Source organism: Desmodus rotundus, chromosome 2, assembly GCF_022682495.2.
Source record: "Desmodus rotundus isolate HL8 chromosome 2, HLdesRot8A.1, whole genome shotgun sequence".
Taxonomy (NCBI): domain Eukaryota; kingdom Metazoa; phylum Chordata; class Mammalia; order Chiroptera; family Phyllostomidae; genus Desmodus; species Desmodus rotundus.
Window position 1 is genome coordinate 162,479,816 of NC_071388.1, and position 11,963 is coordinate 162,491,778.

At 53.3% G+C, this 11,963-nt stretch overlaps 2 protein-coding genes across 2 annotated transcripts; both read left to right on the top strand.

Annotated features, from left to right (window-relative positions):
- The first annotated feature begins 990 nt into the window (after positions 1-990).
- On the top strand, positions 991-4,122 carry HOXD10 (homeobox D10). Its single transcript, XM_024561571.2, has 2 exons — positions 991-1,813; positions 3,169-4,122. Exons 1-2 carry the CDS (start codon positions 1,069-1,071, stop codon positions 3,444-3,446), a joined length of 1,023 nt encoding a protein of 340 aa, XP_024417339.1. The 5' UTR covers positions 991-1,068; the 3' UTR covers positions 3,447-4,122.
- Positions 4,123-6,783: 2,661 nt separating this feature from the next.
- Positions 6,784-9,298, top strand: HOXD9 (homeobox D9). Its single transcript, XM_024561582.4, has 2 exons — positions 6,784-7,905; positions 8,252-9,298. The coding sequence occupies exons 1-2, from the start codon at positions 7,119-7,121 to the stop codon at positions 8,491-8,493; spliced, it is 1,029 nt and encodes a 342-aa protein (XP_024417350.3). The 5' UTR covers positions 6,784-7,118; the 3' UTR covers positions 8,494-9,298.
- Positions 9,299-11,963: the final 2,665 nt, after the last annotated feature.

The following is an 11,963-nucleotide window of genomic DNA, read 5'->3' on the forward strand; positions in this document are numbered from 1 at the left end:
GACACCTTTGCATCATCTCTCCCTCTCTCTCTCTCTCCTGTTTGGCCCAGTCAGTTTTCTAAAACTTCAAGAGTCTGAAGGCAAGAGTTTTCCTTTCTTTGAAAAAAATTATTTTCTTTCTCTCTTCCTCCCTCTTTGCCATCTATTATCAGGGTGTGTGGGGAGGGAAACCTCGGTTTCGTCCTCCCGCTGGAAACCCGAGGGACGCTTTCTCAGATAACGAACTACTCCGGCGAGGGATTGTTTCCGATCTGAAAGCTCCCAGCGTCGGCCCGCAAAGGTCGGGGTGTGGTTCCTCAGAGAGCCCAGTGCTCCAGGGAGGGAAAGGTCCTGGAGCCCGGCAAGGCAGGCCGAAGGAGAGGACAGCACCGGGGCCGAGCGAGTCCTCGGGGCTCCGGGGCGGCCAGCTGCGTGGCCTCTTGGCCCTCTCGGCCCTTCCTGTTCTCTTTCCCAGGATACCTTGGCCGCGTCTTTGCGTGAAAGATCTTTCCTATGGACCCCCGGGGTGGGACGTCTCCGAGCCCGGGGAATCAACTCACCTTCCCCGGCTGCCCGGGACAAAATTAACCAACCTGGACCCCCACCCCAGCCTGGGCCCCGGCCCTGTTGGGAGCGTTCTGCCTGGGTGTGTGCGTGGAATGCTTCCGTGTGCTGGCGCCACGGCGCTCCAGCTTCCCTCCCCGCGTATCTTCCCAAGGCCCCTCCGCCCGAGCCTTTTCTTCCGCCTGCGTGGCGCAGAGGCCAGAGTGGGGGACGCGAAAGGGACCGGCGGGCCGAGCGAGCCCCGGGTACGCTGGCGGGCGGCGCAGAGTGCTGGGCCGGTTACCTCCAGCGCGCACTATCTCAGGCGCATAGTAGATGTCGCTGTTGTCCGTGCTTACGCGGCCCGCTGGCCCTGCTCTGGAGCACGTGACCTGCGAGGAGGCTGCGGCTCAAGGCCATTTTCAAATCTCATTGGCTTAGTTGTCATGTGGTCGGCAGAGGCATCCACAATTACTCGGGGAATGTTTTCCTAGAGATGTCAGCCTACAAAGGACACAATCTCTCTTCTTCAAATTCCTCCCCAAAATGTCCTTTCCCAACAGCTCTCCTGCTGCTAATACTTTTTTAGTAGATTCCTTGATCAGTGCCTGCAGGAGTGACAGTTTTTATTCGAGCAGCGCCAGCATGTACATGCCACCACCTAGCGCAGACATGGGGACCTATGGAATGCAAACCTGTGGACTGCTCCCGTCTCTGGCCAAAAGAGAAGTGAACCACCAAAATATGGGTATGAATGTGCATCCTTATATACCTCAAGTAGACAGTTGGACAGACCCGAACAGATCTTGTCGAATAGAGCAACCTGTTACACAGCAAGTCCCCACCTGCTCCTTCACCACCAACATTAAGGAAGAATCCAATTGCTGCATGTATTCTGATAAGCGCAACAAACTCATTTCTGCCGAGGTCCCTTCGTACCAGAGGCTGGTCCCTGAGTCCTGTCCCGTTGAGAATCCCGAGGTTCCTGTCCCTGGATATTTTAGACTGAGTCAGACCTACGCCACCGGGAAAACCCAAGAGTACAATAACAGCCCCGAAGGCAGCTCCACAGTCATGCTCCAGCTCAACCCTCGCGGCGCGGCCAAGCCGCAGCTTTCGGCCGCCCAGCTGCAGATGGAAAAGAAGATGAACGAGCCCGCGAATGGCCAGGAGCCCTCCAAAGTCCCCCAGGTGGAGAGCCCCGAGGCCAAAGGCGGCCTTCCGGAAGAGAGGAGCTGCTTGGCTGAAGTCTCCGTGTCCAGTCCTGAAGTACAGGAGAAGGAAAGCAAAGGTCGGTATGAGCAGAGTTGCCACCCCAGCGGGGTGCGCAGCCTGGGAACCTGGCAAAGAGGGAGCACCTGGGTGCCCTGCGCAGAGCCCCGGCAGCTCAGGCGGGCCCCACTGTCAGGTGCTGCTCCTCCCAGCTCTTAGATGGAGCAGTCTCAGTCCCAAGATCGTCCCTGCTTCTTCCCTGCTGCCCTGGCCCTCCTGGCTAGTCCTGGCCCCACGCTGATGGAGCCTGGACAGAGGAAGGGCTTGCTGGGTTTATTTTTCCTGAGCTAGATCTGAAATGCAACAAAAGAGTGCAAATGACCTGCGGCTCATAAACAGAGCCCCAGAACCTCCTTTCTCCTGCTCAGATTTGCGGTCCCAGCTTTGCCTTTCACCCACAGAAGATTTTAAGGTGGTCTAAGGCACCGTGTTTGTGTTAAGTGTATGCACCCCGCATCCTGCGAGCTTGGAGGCGGCAAGGGGAACAAGATGGCTTGGCTGTTTGGTGCTTGGGCGGGAGGACGGGGCTCCTAGCCTCTGCGAGCTAGGAGGTAACCTTGGCTTTGTCTGGGGAAAGTGCCGCGAGCTTTGCGATTCATTTGCAAAGGGGGCAAAGGCGGAAGGGGAGAGAATAGAATCTGCGTGGCCCACCTGGCAGAGCCAGCCTTAGGGCTGGGCTAGGGCAAAAAGCCAGGGGCTCTGGTTTTTTTCAGCAGGAACCTTGCCCCTGAGCCTCTCCTTCAGTGCCCAGAGGTGGGCCACAATAAGGAGATACATTTCTGGGGCAATGCTTTTGTGTGGGGGGCAAGAAGGCAAAATAATTCAGGAAATTCGGGGGGAATTCAACAATGTCCAGGCAGGGCAGAGAAGGAGTACTCAGTTCCTCTGTTATGTTTTGAAAGAGAATGGGCACCTATCAGCCTGGCTGTGGGGCTCCCTGCCTGCCTAGGAGAAGTGAAGAAGTGGCAGGCTTGGGGACCTGAGGCAGCAGTGGGCTTGGTAGGTTTGTCCAGGCTGTGGCTTGCTTCTTCCCCTCCAGCCCTGTTATGAGCTGATCACTTGGAATGTTGCTGGGGTGACCCTGAAAGTTTACTATTGTATGACTGTTTGGTGCAGGTCAGAAAGTTGAGAGAGGGAGAACCCTGACACAGAGGGCAAGGTACCTGCCCATTGTGTCATTTGGGGCATTTAAACTAGTCTGACATCAATTACAAATCCCTTCCAGGGCCCACTTCATGTGAGTAATGTTTAATGCCAGTATTTCCCAAATCGGCCTGGCTGCCAGCGGGGTCATGGCCAAGGGTACATTTGAACAGACTAAGAGAAAAAAAAAAATTCTTGATTTGTTTCTTCTTCTCCCTTTAATTTTGTTAGAGGAAATCAAGTCTGATACTCCAACCAGCAATTGGCTCACTGCAAAGAGTGGCAGAAAGAAGAGGTGCCCTTACACTAAGCACCAAACGCTGGAATTAGAAAAAGAGTTCTTGTTCAATATGTACCTCACCCGCGAGCGCCGCCTAGAGATCAGTAAGAGCGTTAACCTCACCGACAGGCAGGTCAAGATTTGGTTTCAAAACCGCCGAATGAAACTCAAGAAGATGAGCCGAGAGAACCGGATCCGAGAACTGACCGCCAACCTCACCTTCTCTTAGGTCCGAGGCCCGTGGGAGGCCAGGATCAGAAAGGGGGCTTGGAGTTCCAGGGCCGAGTGTTGGAGGACTGGGAAGGCGGAAACAAAACCTTCATTGCTCTTTGTTTTTGTTTTGTTTTGTTTTCCTGCTAGAATGTGACTTTGGGGTCATTCTGTTCGTGCTGCAAGTGATCTGTAATCCCTATGAGTATATATATATTAAAAAACTAGCACGTGTAATTTATTATTTTTTCATCGTAATGCAGGGTAACAGTTACTGCGCATTTTTATTTGGGTCTTAACTTATTGGAACTGTAGAGCATCCATCAATCCATTCATCCATCCAGCAATGTGACTTTTTCATGTTTTTCCTAACACAAAAGGTCTGTGTGTGGTTAGTCCATGAGCCCATGGCGTTTTGAACACATCAGTACTTAAAAGTACTTAAATTACATATATATTTAAAAAAGATTAAGAAAACCCACAAGCTTTGGGGGGAGGGGGACTAAAAAGCACATTACAATGTATCTTTTCACAGATGAATTTAGCAATTGTCCTTGATGAGATGGAATATTGACGACTTATGCCTTGTAGCCTTTCCCTTGTGGTGCATCTGTGGTTTGGTAGAGTATAACAGCAACCTGTCCTTTCTGTGCATGTTCTGGTCGCATGTATAATGCAATAAACTCTGGAAATGAGTTCGTTCCCTCTGCTTTTTAAAATGAAATTTTGTTATGGTGGAAATGAAAACCTTTGGTGTGATGATCTTCCTGTTAAACCGCTTGTTTGGGCAGTTGTGGGCGGCATGTATAGAGAGCAGGGAAAGGATGTAGGAGAAAGAAGCTGGAGGAGGCCTAGGGTCCTACAATTTGGCAGTGGAGGAAGGGGCAGTGATAATCCAGCCTGGGTGTGCTGTTTCCATAGTTGGGAAGAAGGGGAATCCTCTCTCCCTGTCCCAGCAGTGATTGGGTTGAATTCACAATGGGTGTGAGTTTCGCTCTAGCTCGAGCCTGGTAAGTAAGCCTGTGCCCTAGATGCTTTTTCTCAAAGCTCCCCACTTGTGTGTCTTTCCCTCTTTGGTTTTGGTTGTGTCATTTTTAATGCTTTCAGTGGGGGCTTGGCAATTCTTACTGGCATGCCATCATCAGGGGCTGGGCTGAAACCAGTCTTGCCCACCTGGAAGCTGCCGGGCCTCCATTGCAGGAGCAAGAACAAGCAGCATCTTAGCATTGCCTCGGATCCAGTTCTGCACCCCATTCCCTCATTCTCACCCCTACCCCAAGTGCAAGACAGCCAGGCCACAGTAAAGCAGAGGATGGGTGAGTTTTCCCATCCCACTTTGTCCTAGTTTCCTTGTGGAAGGATTTTATGATCAGTCACTACCTTTTAGTGGTCCACATGAAATTTTTTTTAAAGAAAGAAAAGATTCCACACACACCCCCAAGTAAATCCTCCCTCTATTTAATTACAAAATGCTGGTTGGAGCCACTCTATTATCTGAGAGGCAAGAAAATGTACAAAAGGTGACTGAAAGAAAATTTGCAAATGAACATGACTTCCCATGAAGTCCAATGTTCCAGCTGCCGCCATGGCTTGGAAAACTCCAGCTTTTGCCAGTATATATACTGGAGAATACTCAGCCCAAGAGAGTCCAGCCTTCTGCCAGGGAGCAGAAAGGAGAAGCCTTGAGGGGAGTTGCTGACAGAGAATTCGTTACCCCAGGTTGTGCTGCTATCTCCAAGGCTCTCCAACAGCTTCAAGCAGCTTCGCGAAACAAGTTCTTTTCATTCCCCCCTCCCTTTTTCCCCTAAAAACAATTTAGGGGCTCTAAACGTTACAGCACTCACCCAGGGGGTCTTTGGCAGACACTGTGTTTATTCAGAGTTTTAAACATACTCCTCAAAACCAAGAACCTTCCCCAGATCCAAGACAGAACCCTTTTAGGGGAGCTGTTTCCTAGGGGTGGGAGAGAGCCGAGTCCGGATGAATGCGAGGTCGGGAACACTGGAATCAATTTGCCCCAGACCTCAACCGTTTGGGCAGAAGGAGGGCAACTTTAACTTTTCCATTTCCCCCACGATGTGGGGAGCACCGTTAGTTGTTGACAGGGGGGCATGTCTCGGAGGAAAACTGTGCACAGGCAAAGTCAACTTCTCTGGAACAAAATCAGAAAGCCATTGGCAAAGACAATCAATTAGGCCGTAAGTAGCCATTTCCCCCTTTTTTTCCCACCCGGCCTCGAGGTGGGCTGGGAACCCTCGAAGGGTGCGCTGGGCAGCTTGTAGAGCAAGGAGTAGGTCCTCCGCCGCCTGTGCCGGCTGCTTTTCTGTTTAGGCTCCCAGCCGCGCTTCCGAGGCTTTGTGCTACGGATTTGGGAGTGGCCGTGGGCATTCCCCTCAGATTCAAGGCTGCCCAGCCTTACCTCTGGAGGCAAGAAAGAAGGAGGAGGAGAAGGAGAAGGAGAAAATAATAAAGTAATAATAATAATAACAATAACAGTAATAATAATGATGGGGAGGAATGGCCCAAGGACCAGACCATTTTAAAGATATCTCCGGCAGGCGTCCCCTTGGAGGTCTCTGAGTGGGGACCACGCGAAAGAGGCCCTGCCTCGTGAGATGCCGGTTCCCGCCGGCCTCCCAGGGCCACGGGCTGGCGGCGGGCGGCGGGCGGCGGCGGGCGGGAGCGGGTCTTGCGCTAGCATTTGGGTTCTGCCCTGTGGCATGTTCTCTTCCAGGGTCTTTGCAGCAGCCCCGGAGAAGACCAGGCACCCTGGCCACCACTGTCCACACGGTGCCGACTCGTCTCCTCACCGGCCCTTCGGGGGGCAGACAGAAGGCTCCGCCGCGGCCCAGCTCGCGGGCCAGGCCACCCCAGCTTACCCACCGGGCCACGGCGTGTGCTCAGCCTCACGTCGGGGGGGTGTGTGGCTGCGCGAAGGTGTGTGTGTGGTAGGGGGAGGGGGCCCTCCGAGCTGCTCCATCCGTCCGTTTTATTAGGGACACATTAATCTATAATCAAATACACCTCATAAAATTTTTATTGAAAGGCATAATATCATTACAGAGGTCTTCCACCTGTTTTAAACAACACGACAAGCTGTGAGAGCGTGTGTGGGGGTCTGCGCAGGGAGGGGCTGGGTCTGGGTAGGGAGCAGGGCGCCGGGAGAACTGCCCTCGGGCGCCAGGGGCCGCCGCCGAAGGCCGTCCCGCCGGGGGCCGAGCGGGCCCCGCGCGCCCTCGGCGGCCGGGGACTCCGGCCGCGTGCTCGGTGTGCCCAGGCCGCGCGGCTGGCAGCTGCGCCGGAGCCCGGGGGCTGGGCGGGCACCGCGGGGCCGGACTGAAGGACCGAGGGCGGCCGGGGAGGCGAACAAATAGTCCCCGGAGCCGCCTCCGGCCGCAGCCGGGCGCGCGGGTCCCGCAGCCGCCGGGCTGGCCGAGCTCGGCCGGGCCGGGGCCGGCGCCGGGCCCGGAGCCGCGGGCTCTAATTGCGGCGCTGCTGTTGACGAGGATTTTTTTAATCGCGGCAGCCCCCGAGTAGCGGACTGATTTACTCGCGGTATTGGTAAATATGATCACGTGGGCCGCGCGACCAATGGTGGAGGCTGCAGCCTGCGAGCTAGTCGGCGGCCGGGGCGCCGGCGGGGAGCGCGGCGGGCAGTGCAACCTTGGGTGGGAGCGCGCGGCGCCTCGCAATGTCCTCCAGTGGCGCCCTCAGCAACTACTACGTGGACTCGCTCATAGGCCATGAGGGCGACGAGGTGTTCGCCGCGCGCTTCGCCCCGCCGGGGCCCGGCGCCCCGGGCAGGCCCGCAGGTGTGGCCGACAGCCCGGCCGCCGCCGCCGCCGAGTTCGCCTCGTGTAGTTTTGCCCCCAAATCGGCCGTGTTCTCCGCCTCGTGGTCCGCGGTGCCTGCCCAGCCCCCGGCGGCGGCCTCGATGAGCGGCCTCTACCACCCGTACGTGCCCCCGCCAACCCTGGCCGCCGCCGCCTCCGAGCCCGGGCGCTACGTGCGCTCCTGGATGGAACCGCTGCCCGGCTTCCCGGGCGGCGCGGGCGGCAGCGGAGGCGGCGGCGGCCCCGGCCCCGGCCCCGGTCCCGGTCCCAGTCCTGGCCCCGGCGGCCCACCCAACAGGCGCCACTACGGGATTAAGCCTGAAACCGGAGCGGCCCCGACCCCTGCCGCCGCCGCCGCCACCTCCTCCTCCACTTCTTCGTCTTCCGCCTCCAAACAGACTGAGTGCTCTTCGGCCCGGGAGTCCCAGGGGAGCGGCGACCCCGAGTTCTCGTGCAACTCGTTCCTACAGGACAAGGCGGCAGCAGCGGCTGGGGGAACCCGGCCCGGGGCAGGGATTGGGGCCGGGGCCGGGGCAGGCGGTTCGTCGGAGCCCTCGGCTTGCAGCGACCACCCGAGCCCGGGCTGCCCGCTAAAGGAGGAGGAGAAGCAGCATCCACAGCCGCCGCAACAGCAACTTGACCCAAGTAAGTGCAAAAGAAATTGCCCTCTGATTTATTGCTGAAACCTGTAAGGCTCCAATGTGCAAAACTGATAGTTTTACTAACCTATAAAAACGTCTAGCCGCCTATCCTAGCCTAGGCGAGCAACACGCATCCATAAAAAAGCTTCCCATAACCACCTACCCTGGGTGCGCGGTTTGTACGGTAAACAGAGCGCGGGCATTAAGGCTTTTTATGATAATTCCCTTAAGTTGTGAAAAGCGACCATCCTTGGTGAAATTAACTTAACGACCTCTCTCCTCCACCCTGCCGTTTCTCCCTACCTTCCCTCCGCCCTTCGTTCCCCTTCTCCAAACCCCCCTCTTCATAGACAACCCCGCTGCAAACTGGATCCACGCTCGCTCTACCCGGAAAAAGCGCTGTCCCTACACCAAATACCAGACGCTGGAGCTGGAGAAGGAATTCCTCTTTAACATGTACCTCACCCGAGACCGGCGCTACGAGGTGGCAAGGATTCTAAACCTCACAGAGAGACAAGTCAAAATCTGGTTCCAGAATCGTAGGATGAAAATGAAAAAGATGAGCAAAGAGAAATGCCCCAAAGGAGACTGACCCGTCACAGCACCAGCGGGGCCGCTCTGCTTTGCATAGGCAGTGGGGTTTTTTCTTTGTGGGTGCTTGATTTCCAGAACTCTCCAGCGATTCAGACATTCACCCCTTTTTTTAGGTAGAAGTGACTGTGTGATTGGTCTCTGTGAGGTATTTGGGGTACTCTGTATTTGCTCATTATGTGTTGGAGAAACCAAGTGGCTTTGGGGTTTTGCCCTGCCCTGCACCCTCCCTTTCCTGCCCCGTTGGTTCCTTAGGAAATGCTGTGTTTTGTGAGTGCACGCTGGCTTGAGCAGCCTTCTCCTTTGTAAATGTCCTCCATGTTTCTGAAAAGTGCTGTAGTTTAGCCCCTAGCACTGCTCAAGCAGGGGCCACACGAGCCCCACTTCCGAGAATAAAGGCAGAGCGACAACAGTGTGGAGGCCCGAAGAAGCCCAGCCGGGTGGTCCAACGGTTATGAAAGCCCCCTTTCCTCAGGGAGCCTGGAGACCCTCGACTGAGACCTGGAAGGAAGCCGAAAGAGGAGCCCAGGTCCTCTGGTGGGGCAGGGCTGGGGGGTTATTCTCAGTGCACTGAAGGAACCACTGTCTCTGGGAGGGATCGGCTCTCGTGGGCCGCCGCAGGGGTAGGCGCTCTGGGTTCCTGCCTGAGGACCAGTTGTAAATGTTACCGCTTCCTACCAATAAATGCTGACCTGATCAAATGGAGCCCAGACACTGGCCCTGAACGCTGTGTGTCTTGCTTTCTCTGTCTCTGCAAAATACCACCCTCACCGGATGTCTCCCCTGTCCCTAGGAGGGAGACACTGCTAAAAATCGGGCCCTTGCACCTGAGGAGTCTCTCTTTGTGTGGGCAGACCCAGCTTAGAGCACAGCACCTGGGTGACCCTTGGTGGCTCATCCCTCCCCCAGTTTGCTTCCAGCACCTGGGCGAACTCTGTGCCCTGAACTTAGTGTCAGCCTCCCATCAGTGCCCAGAGGAGCCGAAGGGCCGCAGAAGCCTTGCAACCCTCTTGCTGGGGCTTTGGCACACCGCACCCCATGTCTCCCTCTGCTCTTGGAATCCCAGCCATTGACAACCCCCACTACCCCCAAACAAGGGAAAGGACAACTTTGCACTCTGCAGCACCTACTCCAGCTTCGCAGGGCTGGCTGGCTCCGGGAGGGTTGTGCAGGTCAGGCTGTGAGTCTCGGCTCCTCCCCACTGGAGCCCCAAAGTGACCTTAGCAGATCAAAATGGTCAAGGCGCTCTTCTGCAGCTACCTCTACCCCATCGTCCCCTCCCCCAACCCAGTTTCTGTGTGCGTTTAGCTCCCAGCTTGTCCCTCTCAGGGCCGCATTCAGAGGCTAAAATGAAGGTCATTGTAAGTGAGGGTTCGGGCCCAGCACAGCTTTTGCAGGCCGGAGGGGCTGCGGCGCCGGGCGGCCTGGGGTGGGCGGAAGGCCGGGGGCGATGGCAGTTTGGGGGGTTCCTGATGAAAGAGGGGACTTGAAGGAAAAGGAGAGGGGGGCTGGGAGGGAAAGCCAAGGCCCAGATCCGGCAGAAGGTGCTGCATACCCCCGCCCCTACGGCCAACTCGATACCTAGGGCCCTTTGAAAACAGGAAGAGCCAAGGTGTCATAAAGTCATCCAGCCGGCGAGACGTCTGGAGGTAATGAGTTTACGACAAGCCCGGCGCTTCGCTTTGAAACCGTCTCATTTTGATGTTTGTGTTTGTAGGAGGAAAGGAAAAATGCAGACAAAAACTGGTTCTTAAAATCTGGACAATAAAATATAAACAGGACTGCGTTGAACGAAGAAAGCAGGGGCTTGGGAGCCCCCAGTGAGGTGTGAGCACCTAGGAAATAAAAACGCGGGTGTGTGGGTAGGAAGGAGGAGATGATATATTTCTGATTTTTAAAATGGTCTGGGTATTAGAATTAGACTATGGTAGGTGGCTCTTTATACTATTTGACTATGGCCACGGTCTGGCTTGTTCTTTTTTGTTTGTTTTTAAAGCAACCTTTTTTTCAAGGGTGGGAGAGTTAGTGATCTTGGGTCATTCATTTACTCAGGTCCAGGGTCTCACAGCCCTATGGTTGTTGGAGAAAAAAAAAAATGAAATTGCTTATTTGCCATTCTACAGAAATATCTGGCCCTCCACTCCAAACTTCGCAGCAAAAATATTGTTGGAAATCATATCTATTTGCTCATAGAAAATATAGCAGTTATTGCTGAGTTGGAGGAAAGAATTTTTGAAAAATGAGAAAAAAGACTAACCTCGGAGGAAACTCCTAAGCTGAATAAAGTCTTTCCTTTAAAAAAATTTCGAGTGGAATGCTTAATTCACTTTATTCTGTGACTTTCGATGTAAATTTAAAAATCTCACTTATTGTGCATACACGTTCCAGTGAACACAGGCCCACCAAGGCCTTTACAGACGACTCAGATCTAGCAAAAAGTTTTAAATCTGGTTCTCCCTCTCCCATTGCCCAGCAAAATGGGCCTGAAGCATTAAAATGACAAAATTAAAATAGCAAATGCTCATGACTTAATGCTAAGGGTAACAGCTTTAAAAATAACAACATTCACTTCTATATTTTCTTAGTTTTTGAAGTGCCTGGCTTCTCTGAAAAAAGAAATCCTGTTGCAGCTGATATTTAGAAAGTTGGGATTTTTGTTAAATGTAACCCATCCTATAATTGTGAGTGATTACAGAATGAGGACCTACAGTGTCTGGCAAAAGAAGGGCTGGAAACTTTTGGAAAAGGCACTACTGGAAGCTCTTGGGAATATAAAAATATTTGGCATTTAGGAGCCCTTGTTTGCTGCACTTGATTTGTTGACAATCAAAAGGATGAAGTATTATTAGCCTCAGCGATCCAAGCCGAAAAAAGGGAAGTTAAATTCTGTCGGCTCAAGGCGGCATTTGGCCACTAGAGAGCGCCGTTGCTCCACTTTGCGACCTCGTAAAACAAATTGCGGTTAAGGAAGGTTTTGATTAAAAATAGTTACAATCTTATTTTTAATTCCAAATTAGGATAAATTTAACAAAAAAGAAGCAATGTGCAACTTTAGTAGAAGCACTACTAAAAATCTGCAGCCGTGTTGTAAGGGATAGAATTTTGGCTTACTCAGGATTTCAGGAAATTTGGACTATGGCACAGCTGAAACTATAAACGTTATGGTGAGTTAACGCATTCTATCAAAACAGAAGCGTGTAAAAGCATAGATCTTTATTTACGAAGTTAATCGTGCTCCTTTTTCATTCAGATTATAAACAAAATGCTTGAAAGAAAAATGTTTTTTTTTTCCCCAAGAGGAAATGTTGTGTTGTAATGTTTTCTTAATTAGGCCAGAATGTGTAGAAATGAATTTTGTGGTATTTGTATTTCTTTTTCACCCCCAGGAATCACATAGTTCTAGAAGATGCCTTGCCCATTATTGAGATCTGGGCTCGCTTTTCTTTTTCCCCACTCCATTCCAAAACCCAC